The sequence below is a fragment of the Camelus dromedarius genome, chromosome 31 (assembly GCF_036321535.1).
Source record: "Camelus dromedarius isolate mCamDro1 chromosome 31, mCamDro1.pat, whole genome shotgun sequence".
Taxonomy (NCBI): domain Eukaryota; kingdom Metazoa; phylum Chordata; class Mammalia; order Artiodactyla; family Camelidae; genus Camelus; species Camelus dromedarius.
The window spans coordinates 10,780,380-10,796,744 of record NC_087466.1 but is presented as its reverse complement, the minus strand read 5'-3'; the positions used below and the strand labels follow the sequence as shown (position 1 = coordinate 10,796,744).

General features: G+C 50.1%; 1 protein-coding gene across 2 annotated transcripts in view; it reads right to left on the bottom strand.

Annotated features, from left to right (window-relative positions):
* The window catches only part of TPCN1 (two pore segment channel 1), a 71,419-nt gene that overhangs the window by 40,452 nt on the left and 14,602 nt on the right, over positions 1 to 16,365 (bottom strand). Inside the window, exons 1-2 of one of the 2 annotated variants that reach the window (XM_010998680.3) lie at positions 15,957 to 16,140; positions 13,108 to 13,344 (exon numbers count right to left, since the gene is read on the bottom strand). In XM_010998680.3, the coding sequence (XP_010996982.1) occupies positions 13,108 to 13,219 (112 nt within the window). In that variant the 5' untranslated portion in view covers positions 13,220 to 13,344; positions 15,957 to 16,140. Of the gene's footprint in view, positions 1 to 13,107; positions 13,345 to 15,956; positions 16,141 to 16,365 lie in introns of those variants that run through there. The other variant, XM_031442864.2, reaches the window with a different exon arrangement.

Below are 16,365 nucleotides of genomic sequence, written 5' to 3'. Positions count from 1 at the left end.
AGGAGATGGGACTACCTGAGTTGAATCGTCCCTGCAATGCACCTGGATGGCCAAGGAAATTCATGTATCTTTCCCCCATTTGCCACAACAGGATCCTTAAGAAAATGCAAAAGCCAGCTGACGCTCCTTAAGAGGAAGCTGGAGAATATACTAAAAGGAAGGGCAAGCTCCAGGCCTCAGTTCCGAGAGTCTTTAGATTACCTGCTCAGAGGCTCAGGAAAGGGCATCGTTGCTACTTGGTTGCAAATGAAACCCTGATAACTTTACCATTAGCCAGTTTCCACTTGCTGAGTTGGTGCAGGGGCGACGTGTACGGAAATTCCCCACTACATCTTTATGTCAACCCCGAACGGAGATAATTTTATCCCCATTTTACAGATGAAGAAATTGAAACTCAGGAAGAAACTGGAGCTTAGCTCCTCATTCGAGGTTGCACAGCTGCTAAGAGATGACACTGGAAATTCAACCCCATCTTTCTTCTGTGGATGGAGAGACTGAAGAAATGTTAGAACGCACGTATTATCAGCACACATTATCACTCCCCCAACACACACACATTTCTAACAACCAAAGGATTCTCCCAAGCCACCCTGCGTCTCCAGACTTGGGAGCCCCTGCCCATCCCGGGACAGTGTCCAGAAGGAAACAGCACAAAATATCATGCAGCAAGCGGGCTCTGGTACCGAGAAAGTCTCAGACCCATTGAGGCAACCAGACGGGCTCTGGGCTGCACGGTAAAATCTGCCGTTGGCAACAACAAGGCAGGCCAGCCAAGTGCGAAGAGCCGAGCCTGCAGGAAGAGAGGACCCTGGGGAGTCACAGAAAGAAGGCGTCACAGTTGTCAACGACCACCCACAAGTGAAAGCCAACGCGTCGGGCAGCTTGGCGCGGCTCCAAGCCATTAGCCAGCGCTGAGCACAGTCGCTCTGCCCGAGCTGATTTCCAGCAAGGGCTGAAAGAATACAAAAAATAAGAAAGGAATAAAATCTCAGTCCAAAAAAAGAGATTAGCAAGAGAGAGGTGGCCCACGAGGAGCAAGGTGGTGGAGGGGCGAGCTCAGATGTGAGGGAAGGTGGGAAGCACCCCAGGCTACCACAGCAATTACGGGACACGTGTGGACCCCTGGAGAACTCCAGAAGCAGTGAGACCAAAAACATCCCAAAAGCAGGCTGCTCCTAGGAGAAGCAGGGGCGGGGCCCCGTCTGGGCTCTTTCTGACCCGATCACATGTGAGTGAGTCTCCTTGTCACCCCAGATGGTTCCAGGCACTGGTCAAGCTGGAACAGACAGAGTCACTCGGGACCCTGGGTGTTTCTGGAGCCTGGTGACTCACTCCCAGATACACACATCTGTTTATTAGGTGTCCAGGGTATGTGCAGAGAAGATGTGGCCCCTGCCTTTGCCAAACTTGTTCTCCCAGATAGAGGCACAGTTGTGTGATACATCAGGACCCAAAACAACAGCATTACCCAGGCATGCACCTCCCGCCTTGTCCAACCAGGCTATCTCAGTCACAAGAAAGAAACCCACCAACAGGTTAAAAGCAACACGGTTTACAGAACCCAGCCAGATGCTGGATGAACTAAGGGGTATTAATCATACGATGAAACGGTGCTTTGCCAAACTCAGCCCTCCTGCTCCTATTTTAAATTGTCCACTTCACCAAAATTCCATTTTCTCATAACCTTTAGGAATTCATCACGGCACAAAGCAGACCCTGATGTGGTATACAAGACGTTCATCACGTCTATCACACGCGGGCACTGGGGAGTGAGTGGGCCCCTGTGCAGGGTATTTGGAGGATGCAAACGTGTGGAAGGGCAGCCATTGCCCTAACCGGTCAGGGAGGGTGAGGGACGGCTCCGTGGAAACACAGGACAAGAGCTTCAGCTGAAGAAAGCTCACGTGGGTGTCCATCAGCAGCAAGAGACGGCAGCCCAGGGGGAAGTTTGGTAGTGAAAGTAGTTCAAATGAAAAAAAAAAGCAGTGAGATGATGTGATTATTGAGTAAATGGGATTTTTATGAGCAGTCCCATGTTTCAAACTTTTGCTTACTGGTTCTGATTTCTGAAAGGCAGTGAAAGAACAAAGGAGGGGGTCAGCTAGGGGTGTAACTGATGTGGAACTTCTCAGTGGCCCCGAAAGTGCTGGGGCCACTGCCAGGTGAGCGGGGCCAGGCTGGGAAGGCGGGTCAGAGCGCTGGGTTTTCAAGGGCTTCATTTTCACTTGCTCCAAGAACCTGGCCTAACAGCCACCAAGTGAATGGGGCTGAGTTTATGGTTTCCTTATCTACATGTTGAAGTTAACGAGACTTTCAAGGTCACTCGAGCCTGGGTGGGGAAATGCTCCCTCTGGGGAAGCCTGAGAACAGAAATGGCAGGTCTGCGATCAGAGAGCAAGAGGGACACCACAGACCTGCCTGCCCAGGTGTGTGCCGGACACGCGGCAGCCCACCAACATCGACACCAACACTGACGATGAACGAGGGCCACGGCTCCCCTATCTGCCTGTGCAGGTTACATCCCTCCCCATGCCTCGAATTGCACATCTGAGAAATGGGGATAAATATGTCACTTCACAAGAGCTCTCAGGAGAAGACATCTATGTAAATTATGGCACACAGTGTTCCCAACCACAGTTGTAAGAGTGTTTGCTGCCTCCAACAAGAGAGGAACACGAATGGCTCTGGGCAGACTTCTACTTTAATGTGACATTAAGGACACCCTGATTTGTAAGCTCTTGGATTCACTGTCCGGCCGGGGTGCAGGGGTGGCGCCCACAGAGCACTCATGGGAGATATTTGCAACTGTCATTCCACCCAAATGCAGGCTGAAGCCACCAAATGTTCACCAAGGAGATTTCCCCGATAACTGAATCTTCCAAGGAAAAACAAACACCCTAAATCATGCCTTTAAAAAAAAAAAACAACTGCTGTTCCCATATTATACACTTGCTTGTTCTATGCCTAAAATACACAGAGAAATAGATCTAAAAAAAAATTTTAAAATTTGTAATCCAAATACCCTAGCTGTAGTCCAAGATGCCAGTTCCTCAACCCACGGAGGCTGGTCATGAGGGCAGAACTCCACCCTGCTTTCCTCTGCTGAAGGGAAGTATGAGCCATCCAGGCGTTATCATGAAGGACGAGAGATAAAGTCAGACCTCCGCTTCCAGGCTGAGCAGCACTTCATGATCAACCCTCAGTTAGGATAGATGGTCTAGGGGGGGCTCTGTCAGGGCACTGGAACAAAGCAGAACCGTATCTGCCAGCTACAGTTAGAAGCCACACCTTTTTAAATCAGGAGAGTCGGTCCTTTCTGATCCTAAGAGCTTGGCATGGTGGGGCAGGGCCAGGGCTCCAAAGAACAGATTCCCCCAACGTCTGCCTTTCTTTTACTAACGGCTTTCTCCTTGCCAGATAACTTTCTCCTTGCCAGATATGGCTCCTGGTGTCCCTAAGCTAAGACACACCTGCCTACATTCAGGGCGGGACAGGGGAGCCTGTGAAAGGACACCTCAGTGCGGGATTGTCCAGATGCTTCCTGAGTGGCTAGGATGAGGCGGAAACTGTGCTGAGCTTCAAGGTTGTACAGATGAGGTGATTCTGGGGAAGTTCAGAGGCTGGTCAGGGAGACACACAGAAAGAGAGAAAGACACCCAATCTGGCTCTTCTCGCTACAGAACATGCTAGGAGTTTCCTATCCACCCACCTCCCAGTGTCCAGAGAGAAAAGTCACCCCTCTTTGGGGCTGACGCATCCTGGGGTCCCTAAGCTCGGGGGAGACCGGCATCAGGAATTGGCAAGAGGTCAGCGGGAAGACACGCTGTCATTACGACATTTTCTGGTCTAAACACAAGTAATAATGTAGCTCCAATGTCCTGCTCAACCAGGTCTGAACTGCTGTCGGCATTCTAGGCTCTCCGTATAATAGGTCTACCTGCTCTGCCCCCGTCCCCTGATAAAAATGGCCAGCATCCACCAAGGGCTCGTTCTGGTATCAGCCAGGCACTGTGCTTGTTTCAACCTCGGCACAGCCCTCTAAGGTAGCGTTGCTGTTGGTTTCCTTTTATGGGGAGGAAATGGAAGCTTAGAGAGGTTATGTTCAGTGCCCGAGGCCCCACAGCAGTAAATGGCAGGGCTGGACTCAAACTCGGCACATATCCTTAACCCCAAATCCAAATCCGATCTGCCCCTGGCACACTCATCTCTGGCCTGCACCAGGAGGCCCGGACCCCTCTTTCCCCCCGCCCGGGAGTTCAGTCCTCTCCCCAGCATCCTCAGCTCCCACCTGCCCCTAAACTCCACTTGTCCATAGGCTGACCTTCTGTTCCCTAGCTGAGTCTTCATCGCTCTTTGCTCTCTCAACTCCTGCCATGGTGCTGTCCTACCAGAATTTACTGCAAGGGCTACAAACTCCAACGCCTACAGGCACCAGGCAGGGAACAGACGTGGGCGGCTGGGGTGTGTGAAGACTGCAGGTGCTGAATCCCCACGCTGTGACCAAGCATAATACATGTTTCAAACACCACTCAGGATAACAGAACAGGTGCCACCATGTCCCGAGGCCCCCACCATGCCACCTGGTCTTGCTATCTTTGCAGGGCAGCCTGGGTGAATTTTCAGATGCTTCTCTGAAACAGGACCAGGTCACTCCCTTGCTTACAGCACTCTGGACTTCTCTGTCACCCCAGAATGAAGGCCCAGCTCCTCAGCATGGCTTCGTGGGGACAGACAGACCCTCCAAGATCTGGATCTCTGAACACCGCCCTCCAGCCTAAGCACCAAGCACACCCACCCTTACTCTCCCCTCCGCTAAATCCTTCCACGGTTATCATATAAGCCACGAAAGTAGCATTTTACATACTTGTCTGTCTCACTGCCAGCCAGACTATAAATCCTCAAGCTGTAACTGTATCTGCTACGTTTCTGTAACCTCCACAACAGTTGCCCTAAGTTCTTGAGAAATACATGTGGCCCAGTTGAAAAACTCCACTTTTCAGTTGACAAGATGACAATGATTAAAAAAAGAATTAGAAGATGACTTGCTGTTAAACTATTTTTTTTTTAGGCTCCTACTGACCACTTGAATCTTTATTACACAGCTCAATGTCAAAGCCAAAACAAAAGTCCCAGACAGCCTGGATCAAATAGCTAAGAAAAGAGAAAATCGTTGTAAAGTTGGCTGGGATGCAGATAAGAAGAAAGAATGAACAGTGGGCCCTCCCTCGGGAGAGAACCAGGTGAACTGCAACACAGAGAAAGGAGGGGTAAACAGGAGGGGAACCTGGGAGATGCCTGTTCTGCCCTCTCACCTCACCTGCCTGGCCAGCCCCACACACCCACCCTCGAGTCGCGCTCCAGCCTCGATTCCAAAGGTGAATGAAATCTGGTCTTTCTTTAGGCAAAGCACGTGGAGGCAGAGAGAAGGTCCCCCCTCCCCAGCCAGTTCTGATTCCCATGGAACGCCAGCCCCACCCCCACCCCCAAAGGGAACAGCACCTCCCAGGCCATGGAGAGCTGGTCGGGTGCTTTTGTACTGTTCCCTTATTGGGAAGGAGTTGGTTCTGAACAGAAGACAAAGGCTGAATGGGGATGTCAGGGATGTTCTGTGTCACAGGTCATAAAGTGGCACCCACGGATGAGGTTTACTCAGCTGGCTGTGTCTAAGAAATAGGAATTGGTCGCCGATATTTAAAAGTCTAGAAGACTTCCAATGAAAAGCGTAGGTTTTGACTTCTCTTGAAACACTGGAAAGCGTGGTAACCATCAGCCTCCAATGGTAACGAATGGCCAACGTAAAGTAGCAGCTACCCAGTTAGATGGCACACGTGCTCCCCAGCGTGTCCCAGGCCCACCAGGCCCAGCGTTGTCACATGCTCAGATCCTTGCTACAAGATCCCTTCAGCTGAAACCTGACCCTTACGCGTGCTCTGAGCAGAAAAAGAGCTGCCCATTTTTACGCGTAGATAAGTACCTCCAACAAAAAACAAACGCGGCAAAGGGGGACCCCGGTGCAGAAGGCAATCCAAACACCAATGGCCTGAATCAGTTCTCCCAGCCAGGGACACCCTCCAGGCAAGTGAGGATATGGGGTCACCTGGCCCCGGGAACCAGTGACCTTGGGGGATGGCCCTCCTCGGCCACCCTAGCCAGCCTTTTGGGTCTCATGCCTCGCTCTAAGGCTGGTCCTCTTTTGCCCTTCCTTTCCCATTCCCAAATCTTGACTCCTCTGAGTCCCCATTTTCAGCCCAAATTGTCTTGTTCCAACCATCATGATGGAAAATGTAGCCAAATGCCTGTGCAGGGGAAGAGTTGAGGAAGGGCGTGCACTGAGGCGAAAGCTGCATGAAATCGTGGCTCCCCTTTGCAGGCTAGTATTGTTATTTTTTTTCACTTGCCCGTGTCTTCCAGTTTCTCTGTGATGATCCAATACCGTGGGTACAATGAAATCCCATCGGTTTTGCTGTTTTTATAACATAAAAGGAAACTTCAGGTGTGGAGCTCCAACTTAGAATAACATGCCTTGTAGGAAAAGAAAAGTTTAACTGAAAAAGGAAAAAAAGATGAAGACAGAGATAGAAACGAACTTCCTTTTGGAAAAGAAAACTCTGGCCTAAAATTCCACCTCTTCTACAAAGCTTTACTTCAAGGCGTGTGGCACATCAGTTCAGAGCCTGAGTTCCCGGAGTCAGAAGACCTGGGTTTCAATGCTGCCGCTGGCAATTCCTGGCTGTGTGACCCTGGGTACGTTTCACGGTCTCAGAGTGTCAGTTTCCTCTTCTGTCGGAGGCGGATGCTGAAAGCACCAACCTCTCAGGACAGATAGGAGGACCCAATGACAGAGACAGTACAAGCAAAGTGCTTTCAGACGCTGCCTGGCACATGGTAGGGGCTCGGTACCCATGAGCTGTTATTTTTGTCTTTATTACGAACTTTTTATTTTTATTGTGAACTTTGAACTCAGCTTGAACTGATAGGGAGAGAAGGGAGAGAGTCAGAAAACGTCCAAATCAGGGAATTCACGCAGCAAAGGGAGTCCTGTGGGCTCCCTGAGCACAAAGGTGGGATGCAGGCGGTCTTGGGACTAGCACCCCTCCGGGGTATGCTTGATCCCTTGGTGCTTCCTCCAGGTTTCCTGTCACGGTGGCCGGGTGGATACTGCAACCAGGAGCCACCAGAATCCTGCCCTCCCGTGTTCCCTCCCTGACTTGGAGGCTGAGAAGCTGTTCTGCCTCATAAAGCCCTCTTGGAGCAAATGTGAACTTGGATCCCCCCTAAGGCGATGGGTAAAGAGCGGTGCCACAGCCGCTCCAGCCCGCGCCCAGCTGCCACCACCGCCGTTTCGACACAGCGGCTTTCTACATGCGGAGGGGAGAGATGGCATTTCGTAGCAGGGGGGCCCGAGGCAACAGACAGGCTCACCCATGAAGACTCAGAGGACGGAGGAAGTAAAAGGTTTCAAGTTGTCAGTTACAGGGCTGGAACCCAGCATGCTGGGTGCTTGCTCATTTTAACTGGTGCTTCCTCCAGCCTGGTGACACCAGCATCCTCCCTTGGCGAGGCCCTTAGAAAGCCAGGGGACTGACTCCGGCGGTGCCCAATGTCCAAGCTCCCTGGGAGGCTGTGAAAATCTAATTGCCGTTTCATCTCCTGCTGCTGGGCTGCCTCTGCTTCCCGGCTTGGTAATGGCCACCTGCTGTGCCAGGAGTGAGGCAAAAAGGATTCAGATCTTGGCGTGGGTTCAGGACCCCTGCTCATGCAGCCTGATCTTCCAAAAAAGCAGCAGCCCAGTCTCTGGCCATGACGACCTGAGCACTTATCATGGGCATCACAGACGTGATCTCACTAAATCCCCCCAACTCTTCTGGGAGATGCTTTCTTGATCCCACCCTACAGATGGGAAGGCTGAGGCTTAGAGGCTCAAGTCCCATGCTTGCCCAGGACTGGAAGTTTAGAGCTGGACTCCATAGCCCGGATGTTTAATCGTTCCACCACCCAGGGTATCACAAGTGACAAAGGCTTTATCTACTCTTTGGCAAGTTTGCTGGGGAAGCTCCTTCAGGGAAAGAATCGCAGACACAAGTTTCCACTGTGGGGAGCCCCCCGTGGAGGTGGCCATCCTGAGTAAACAGCCCCAATGCTCTTTCCTGGCTCACGGTGACTACCTCTGCCCTGAGGCCAACAGCGCTGGCTCACCTTGACTGAGCCTGGTACCAACTGGCTCCGGTGCCATGAAGACTCTGGAAAGGGAGCCAGGGCTCCCACCATGTGTTAGCCCCTGCCAGGCGGTGGTAGCCCTCCACCTCGTACTGGGTCCCAGGTAAATCCTAGTGATGTACGAGGCACTGAGGTGAAGGAGGGAGAGAGGGTCCTCTGCTCCATCACCTGAGGCCTTATCCCAGCATGGCTTGTCACCTGGAAATCATGAACCACCAACACCAAAGGAGTCCATGAGACTAAGTGCCCTGCTCAAGCCTCAGCCACCCGCCTCACCCCAAATCCTTTTTTCACCCAGAAAAGGCATGTAGAACTGGCCCATCTTAGGCAGTGTGCAGGCAAAAGCTGAACGTGACCAGAATTCCCCAGGAAAAAAATCTCTGGTATTACCCACAACATTTGGACTCTATGGTCTAGGGGTGGTCCAGACCACAGATGGATGCGCAACGTGGACAGCGGGCTGTCTCTAAACAAACACCGGCCGCACTGACTCTTTCCAAGGTTATTCCTAATTTCCAGGCTTTAAATACCTCTGCTCATACCTGCCTCCTTTATCAACTTGACATCTCCTGCCTGTGAGTCATTCATTAGCATTTCAGCAGCCCAGAGATGTTTGCAGCAAGGAGAAAATCCATTCTTGCTGATAAAGAGGGAAAAAAAAATCCAAAGCTTCCAGCTTCCTGTAGGGATGATGCCCCAGCATAGGTCATCCTTAGCATAAGGTCAAAGGTCAGAGGCAACACAGCCAGATTCCTGCGGACCTCAAGCTGAGGAAAGGGCAGGAGTGTGACGGGCTGAATTGTGCCCCTCTAAGGTTCCTATGAAGTCCTAACCCTCAGGACCTCAGAAGGTGGCTTTATCAGGAGACAGAGCCTTTAAAGAGGTAATTAAGGTAAAAGGAGGTCACATGAGTGGGTCCTAATCCGATATGACTGGAGTCCTTATAAGAAGAGACTAGGACACAGAAACCCAGACTGAGGACACAGTGAGGAGGCAGCTGTCCAGAAGTCAAGAGAAGCCTCAGACAAACCAACCCTGCCGACGCCTTGATCTTGGACGTCCAGTTTCCAGAACTGTGAGACAATACATCTCCACTGGTTAACCCCCCAGCCCCCGACTCTGGCTCCCCTAATCTGCAGTATTTTGTCACAGCAGCCCAAGCACACCAAGACAAGGCATGTGAAATACACAGCCAGAGGAAAGCATCAGTGACAGCTTGATCAAGGCTCACGCTCTTGGAAAGCTGGCTTAGTCCTCAGTGGCTGTCATGCCCACAGAGCTGCCAGCTCTGCTGAAGGCCTCAGTCTGCATTCTGCCAAGTCCTTAATACCTCCAGGGTTCATCTCAGCCACAGACTGGAGGGCAATGATGCAGCCCCTGGGACAATCAGCTGTGCTGGGAGCAACGGGACCCAAACTTCTGGTTAGAAGAGGCAGAAGAGGATGCCGCCCACCTCTGAAGGTGCCCTCAGTCAGCCACTTCCATGAGCCACAAGGCTCCAGAAACCCAACCAGGTTCATTTGATCCTGACTTGTTGAGTACCTACATCCGGCAGGCATCGAGCTAGGTAATACAGAGATGAATGAACACTCAGGGCCTGGTAGATGCTCAGATGGTTAAACAAGTAATTACCACACAGTCAGCTACTGTAATAATGGAAGCCTAATCCAGATACCACAGCAGAAAAGGGCAGTGAGTAATTAGCCCTGTCGGGAAGGGGGAGGTTCAGTGAAGGCTTCAAAGAGATGAGATTACCAGTGGGATTTTCGAGACAGAACTGAAACTCATGAGTAAACAAGAGGCTGGGAAAAAACATGCCAGACAGTTGCCAGCAAGGCACAGAGGTTTAAAAATGTACACGGGACTCACAGAACTAGAATTGTGGGCTAACGCAAAAGACGGGACTGGTCAGGAAAGAAGGTGCTAGAATACACGTACGCTGGCATAAGGAGCTTGGCCTGCAGCCTGCAGGGGACAGGAAGGTCCTGGGAGCTGCAAGCTGGGGAAATTACCAGCCCACCGCTGAGATATTGCCGGTTCGGTCCAGACCACTGCAATCAAGTGAATATGCCAATAAAGCGAGTCACGCACATTTTTTGGTTTCCCAGTGCATAGAAAAGTTATGTTTACACTACACTGTAGTCTAGTCAGTGTGCAACAGCATTATGCTTAAAAAAAAACACAATGTATACACCTTAATAAAAAAATACTTTATTGCTAAAAAAATACGCTATCATCTGAGCGTTCAGTGAATTGTAATCTTTTGCTGGTGGAGGGTTTGAAATATCGCAATTACCAAAATGTGACACAGAAACAGGAAGTGAGCAGATGCTGTTGGAAAACCGGCGCTGAGAAACTTGCTTGATGCAGGGTTGCCGCAAGCCTTCAATTTGTAAAAAAAAAAAAAAAAAGAAAAGAAAAAAAAAAGCAGTATCTGCAAAGCACAATAAAATTAGGTATGCCCATACCAGGTTGGATCTGTTTTCAGACGGACTGCTCAGACAAGCAGAGATGGGGGACCTCGGGTAGAAAGTCAGTGCCAAAATCCCAGTACAAAATAAGAAGGGCCTACGCAGAGGAGGCAGAGCAGGCAGACCTCCTCTGAAATCTCTTTTCCTCCTACCGTTTCTCCCAGCCAAGCCTGGTGGGTTACACCCTTTAATTCTTAGAGGTTTTAGCAAATATCTCAAGAAGAGGGTGAGAGAGGAAACTGAGGCACTGATGCACTTCACAGAAAGCACGATATCCCTGGACCCTGTCAGTTTCAGATTTCATTTTTCTTTTCTTTTAATGGAGGTACTGAGGATTGAACCCAGGACCCTATGCGAGCTAAGCACACATTCTACCACTGAGCTATACCCTCCCCACCTAGATTTCATTTCTCTTAAACTAAAACGAGCCACCGACTTCACCAAGAAATGAACGGCCTCACTATCCAAGGTTCGTTTTACTGTCTACTTGGTTTATCCCTTGGTCATTCAGACCCGTCATCGGTTCACAACTTGATCTTGACACTGAACGTGGTTGCTCCTCCCACTTTGACTCTGCTAGAGAGCTGGACACCCTGCCATCAGCTCTGAGACAGCAGAAGAACTTAAAAGTGGCACCCGCGACAATGACAAAGATTCCAGTTTAGAACCGGTAGCCTGACTATTTCCAGAAAGATCACCCCCTCAGCATGTCAACCAGCCCTCCTCCAGTCCATTCCCTCATTGGCCATGGATGTAACCGCCCTCCTCAGTAGAGGGTCGCCTACTCTGAAGCTGAGACCAAGTCATACTCATCTGTGTCCCTTTCCCCAAAGCACCTTACCCCATGGCATGAGAGGGCTGATCATGGAGGCATTGCTGCTGGCTAGCTGTGTGACCTTGGCCAAGTTACTTAACCTCTCTGAGGCTGTTTCTTCCTCAGTAAATATGGATAATAATAACAAATCTATCTTGAGGTTATATGATAAAATAATACATGTAAATACTAAGGGCCGGCATTCACATTTATTAAGGGCTTGTGAAGAAAAAAGGAGGAGAAAAAGGAGAGGGAGGAGAGGAGGAAGAGGAAAGAGAGAAGAAGAGGGGAAGAAACTCTGGGGTCAAAGAGTCTTGGGTTCAAATCTCTGCTCAACCACTTGCTTGGCTGTGCGACATCGGGCGAGTCATTTAACCTCTCTGACTCAGTTTCCTCCGCTGTAAAACAAAGATAACCCTGCCTTCCTTACGAAAGGATCCTAGTTAAGATAACAGGTACGGAAGAGCCTAATGCTTAGCTTGCCAGCCCTAGGGCATTTAAGAAGTGGGCCTGAAATCGAAGCCAATGATTTCTCGGCCCTGAATGGCGCTTAGGGAAAAATCCGGTTTGCAACCTAACCTTCCTGGACCACCCAGCTTTGCCACCCTCGCTGGGTGAACGTGTCAAAGCAGGGGGGGAGGCCAGTTTAGAGGGAGCTAGGCCTCCCACTGCACTCCCATCCATGGGAACCACGCTGTCCTGCACACCTTCCAAGGGGAGGCTGTTAAGCTCCCTGTAAGCCAACTGCGTTCTCTCTGGACAGAGGAGACGGGAGAGCCAGCTTATTTGCACCGGACCCAAGAGTTTTCACCTGTGCACCGGAGGAGCGCAACACCCCTCTGTCCTGACTCAGGAGCATGGCTGATGGGTAGCACACCTAAGGAGACCCTAAAGCACTAGCCCCTGACATCGTAGGACACCCCCTCCATAAAAAGCAAGTCATTTTAAGCCTCTCCTGAACGAAACGCTCGAGCAAATGAAGTAAATAGCTTCGGGACAAGGACCAGAAAGGTTTTTAAGGCCTCTCATTCTGCCAGAAACACACTCAAAATCTAAAAAATTTAAAGCTCACAATCTCTCTTGGGTTCACTTTGTGCTGCTGGGCTTTGCTTTAAAGGAAGACAAAGCAAAACCTCAAACCCTCCAATCAATGCATCACAACAAATGCTTGCTCCCCTCCACCGTGTCCTGGGCAGTGCAGGGAGCGAGCACCAGCGGGGAGAAGCAGTCAACTCCACTGTCCTGCCAAAGGTTTCAGACTGGGACAGACGGAGGCCGATGTGGAAATCTGTTTCTTTTTTTAACAGGGAATGGGGCAGAGAAGTCAGCCAAGGAAGAGTTTGCCTGAGGTCCCCACCAAGCATCCAAGAACAAAGCCAGGGTACCACAGGTACAAGAGAAGGTAGGCTAGCCTGGAAGCATCCTTAAACTGGGGACGCAGGATCAGGACCCCAGTTTCCCAGAGTCTCTGTGTCAGAACTTGAGAGTCAAAAGTGGGGTCAGGCATTCAGGTACATGGGTCTACCATCGGACCACCAAGTCCATAACTCACGCCCTAAAACAGAAAAGCTGAAACCCCTCCCCCAGCCCACACTACCATCTTACTTCTGCTAGGCAGATCCTCTTGGTCCAGGCCATTGGAGGGAGCCAGCGGGGCACCGCCACCCTCATCCAAGGTCAAGATGAGGGGAACGTCATCATCTAAACTCACAGCCATGTTCTCCTCTCCTGCAGTTCTCAGGATGTGATGTCCAGAGCTTTAAATAGTCTCTGCTTTGAGCTCCCAATCAAAGCCACGGGCTCAGAGGTGCTTCTCAGAAACTCCTCCATCAGAGGCATCTTCTAAGGGTTTGGAGGATTAAAAAAAAAAAAAAGAAGAAGAAAAAGAAGAAAGAAAACTATCAAAATACAACCATTACTGATGAAAATGTTTTGGAATTAGGTAATGGTGATGGTTGCATAAACTTACGAACATACCAGAAACCACTGAATGGTTCCCTTTAAGATGGTGGGTTTTATAGTAATGTGAATTATATCTTACTAAAAAAGGAGTTTTGCAGTATAATACCACTAAAATATGAGGAGAGAACTCTACAAGAACTAACACTGAAAAGTTAAGGGTAATTCTGTCTGTACATTAAGATTATGGCTAATATGTTCCACCTCCACCCCTCTTATCCCTTGTTCATGTGAGTTTTATAGAGGTCTTAAAGACTTAAAAAATATATATACACATGTGTATATATATATATATATATATATATATATACACACACACACAACCATTAAATTAATAGTAGTAAGTACTCAGTGAGTACCTACTATGTACCAGGAGCTCTACTAGCAATTTTTAGGTAAAGCTGATGGAAACTTCATAATACATAGGTAGGATTATTATCCCTCATCACACAGGGAGAGACCTAAGGCTCAGAGAGGTTAAGTAACCTGCCCAAGAACCCACAGCTGGAAAGCCAGGCTTTGAACTGACTCCGTACACAATCTGACTCCAGATCGGCAGTCCCAGCCCCTATGCCTCCAAGTCCCAGCCCTGGTTTTCAGGCAGCACGGAGCCCCAATGACCTAAAAAATGTTAGTGTGTCAGGTCATCTACACTTGCCCCTATCATTCTTATACAGGTAATATTCTCTTAGATTTAAATAGTTGAGGAAAGGGAAGAGACTAGACCTTTTTTTTTTTAAGTGATGTCCAGAGTCACACAGCAAAAACGCTCATTCTGAACTCCCAGTCCAAAACGGTCAGAGCCAGCCTATGACAGTTCCTATTTATACACATCCCCATTTCTGCTGAGAAGGACCAAAAGAAAAGCAACACTCAGCAGATATGACAGCAGAACTTTGAACTTGAAAACAGCAGCAGGTTCCTTCCTCAAACTGTGGCCTTCTAATCTCCATCAAGTTTGCTTCCAAACTAATGCACTGAATGGCAGCCCCGCAATTTACTTCCCTCACGAATCACCACAATCCGGGCAGGCCACTGTGAGTCAGTATCTTCTTAAAATCAGGCAGTAAAAGTGATCACCGTTTTTTGCTGCCAAGCATGTAGGGCCCTGCCCAGCAATCTTCCTGAGATTTTTTTTAAGTTGCCTCCAGATTTGGGGATTAATTTTACTTTTAAATCTCAGTAGTGGGGAGACAGAAAAGGAAATCCCAAATGAGACACTACCATTTGGCTGTCTTAAGAATTATAGGTTTGTTTTTTTTTTCCTTTTGGCTTAACTTTGTATAACAGATATTTTCAAACATACTCAAGAGTAGAGAGACTATGTAAATGAACTTCCTGGTATCAACCACTCAGCTTTGACAATGATTAACATCTTGTCATTCTCTCCTGTATTTACTTGGAAGGCGGGAGAGTCTATTAACCTTCTCAACTCAAGACCTTTCTTAATTTTATCATTGTTATCATAATAGCTACCTATTTTTATTTACACTGTATAATATGTCTGTTTGCTTGTAATACATGCATTAGTTCTGTGACTCTCAGCTGGAGTGATTTTTGCCCCCAAGGGGACACTAGCAATGTGTGGAGACATTCTTGATTGTCACAACTACGGGGTGGAGGTGCTAGCAGGTAGAGGCCAAGAGTGCCCAGAAGCATCCTACAGTACACAAGGGAAACCCACCACAACATAGAAATATGTGGCTCAAAACAGTGCTGCTGTTAGGAAATCCTAATTACCTAATGCCGTCACTTCACAGGTAAGGAAACTGAGGTTTAGAGGGGTTAATTTAACCAGCCTCTTTTAAGTAAACAGGAAGGAAGTAATAAAGCCCAGATTTCAACCCAGGCAGTCTGAATTCAGGGACCCTCCCCCCTTAACCATTACTCTTCACCTCTTCCCAGAATGAGTCCCCCAGTTTGAAGGCAAAACCATCATCTTACAGAAAGGAAAAAGTGAAGCCCAGAGAGGAGAAGGGACTTGCCCAAGGTCACACAGTGCAGGACTCCTGAGTCCTAGCCCAGTGTTCCTTTTGCGGGCTTTGCTCCTCCATCTATAGAAGACCCAGAAGGGAAGGGTCACCCCTGGGAACAGGTCCCAGAGGAAGAGGGCCAGCAGCCAGCCCGCTGTCCACTCGGACAGCCTGACAAAGCACGAGTCTCTTGCGGGCTACAGGGATATGAGCAGCTGAGGGAGGTGAGGAGCAAAGATACGCGAAGTGTGCTGGCTCGTGTTCCACTGGCTCCTGTTCCACGTGCTCCGCTTTGCGCCCCCTCTCTCCGCCCCAGGCTTCCAGGAGCGATCCCACGCTGGGGCCGCCCCCGACCAAGGCTGGAGGGAGAGATGCGCGGTGATAACTTCCCCGCAGCCCCTCTGGGCCCGCCCTGCCCGCCTCCCACACCCCAACGCCCAGCTGCAACCCCTTACTCCGCGCCCTGACCCCTGACCCCTGCCCTCTCCTCCAGGCCATCCCTCGCAACCCTTGGATTCTTACACGAGCTGCCCCAGCAACCCGGACCACGCGCCGGGGTCCACACTGCGCAGCCCTGCCCGCCGGCGCCTCCGCCAAAGCCCTGAGCCCGGAGCTGTTGCAGCTGCAGCAGCCGCTGCAGCCACCGCCACCACTTCAGCCGCTGCCACCACGGCAGCTGCGCCAGCTCTCCCATCCACCGCCTATCGTCCCCTCCACCCCGCCAGCCCCACCCCATTCCCCTTTCGCCGGGGCCTATTGGCTACCTAGGCTGTCATGATGCGCTCTGATTGGCCAAGCCTCACTTCCTCCCCAGTTCTGCCCGCTGCTGATGCAGGATTCCCTGCCTGCCTCCTCGAGAAGGGGTGGGACGAAGAAGCCCCGCCCCTTTCCTCTTCCCATTCTCCCCGCCTTACACGTTCAGCCCACCCCA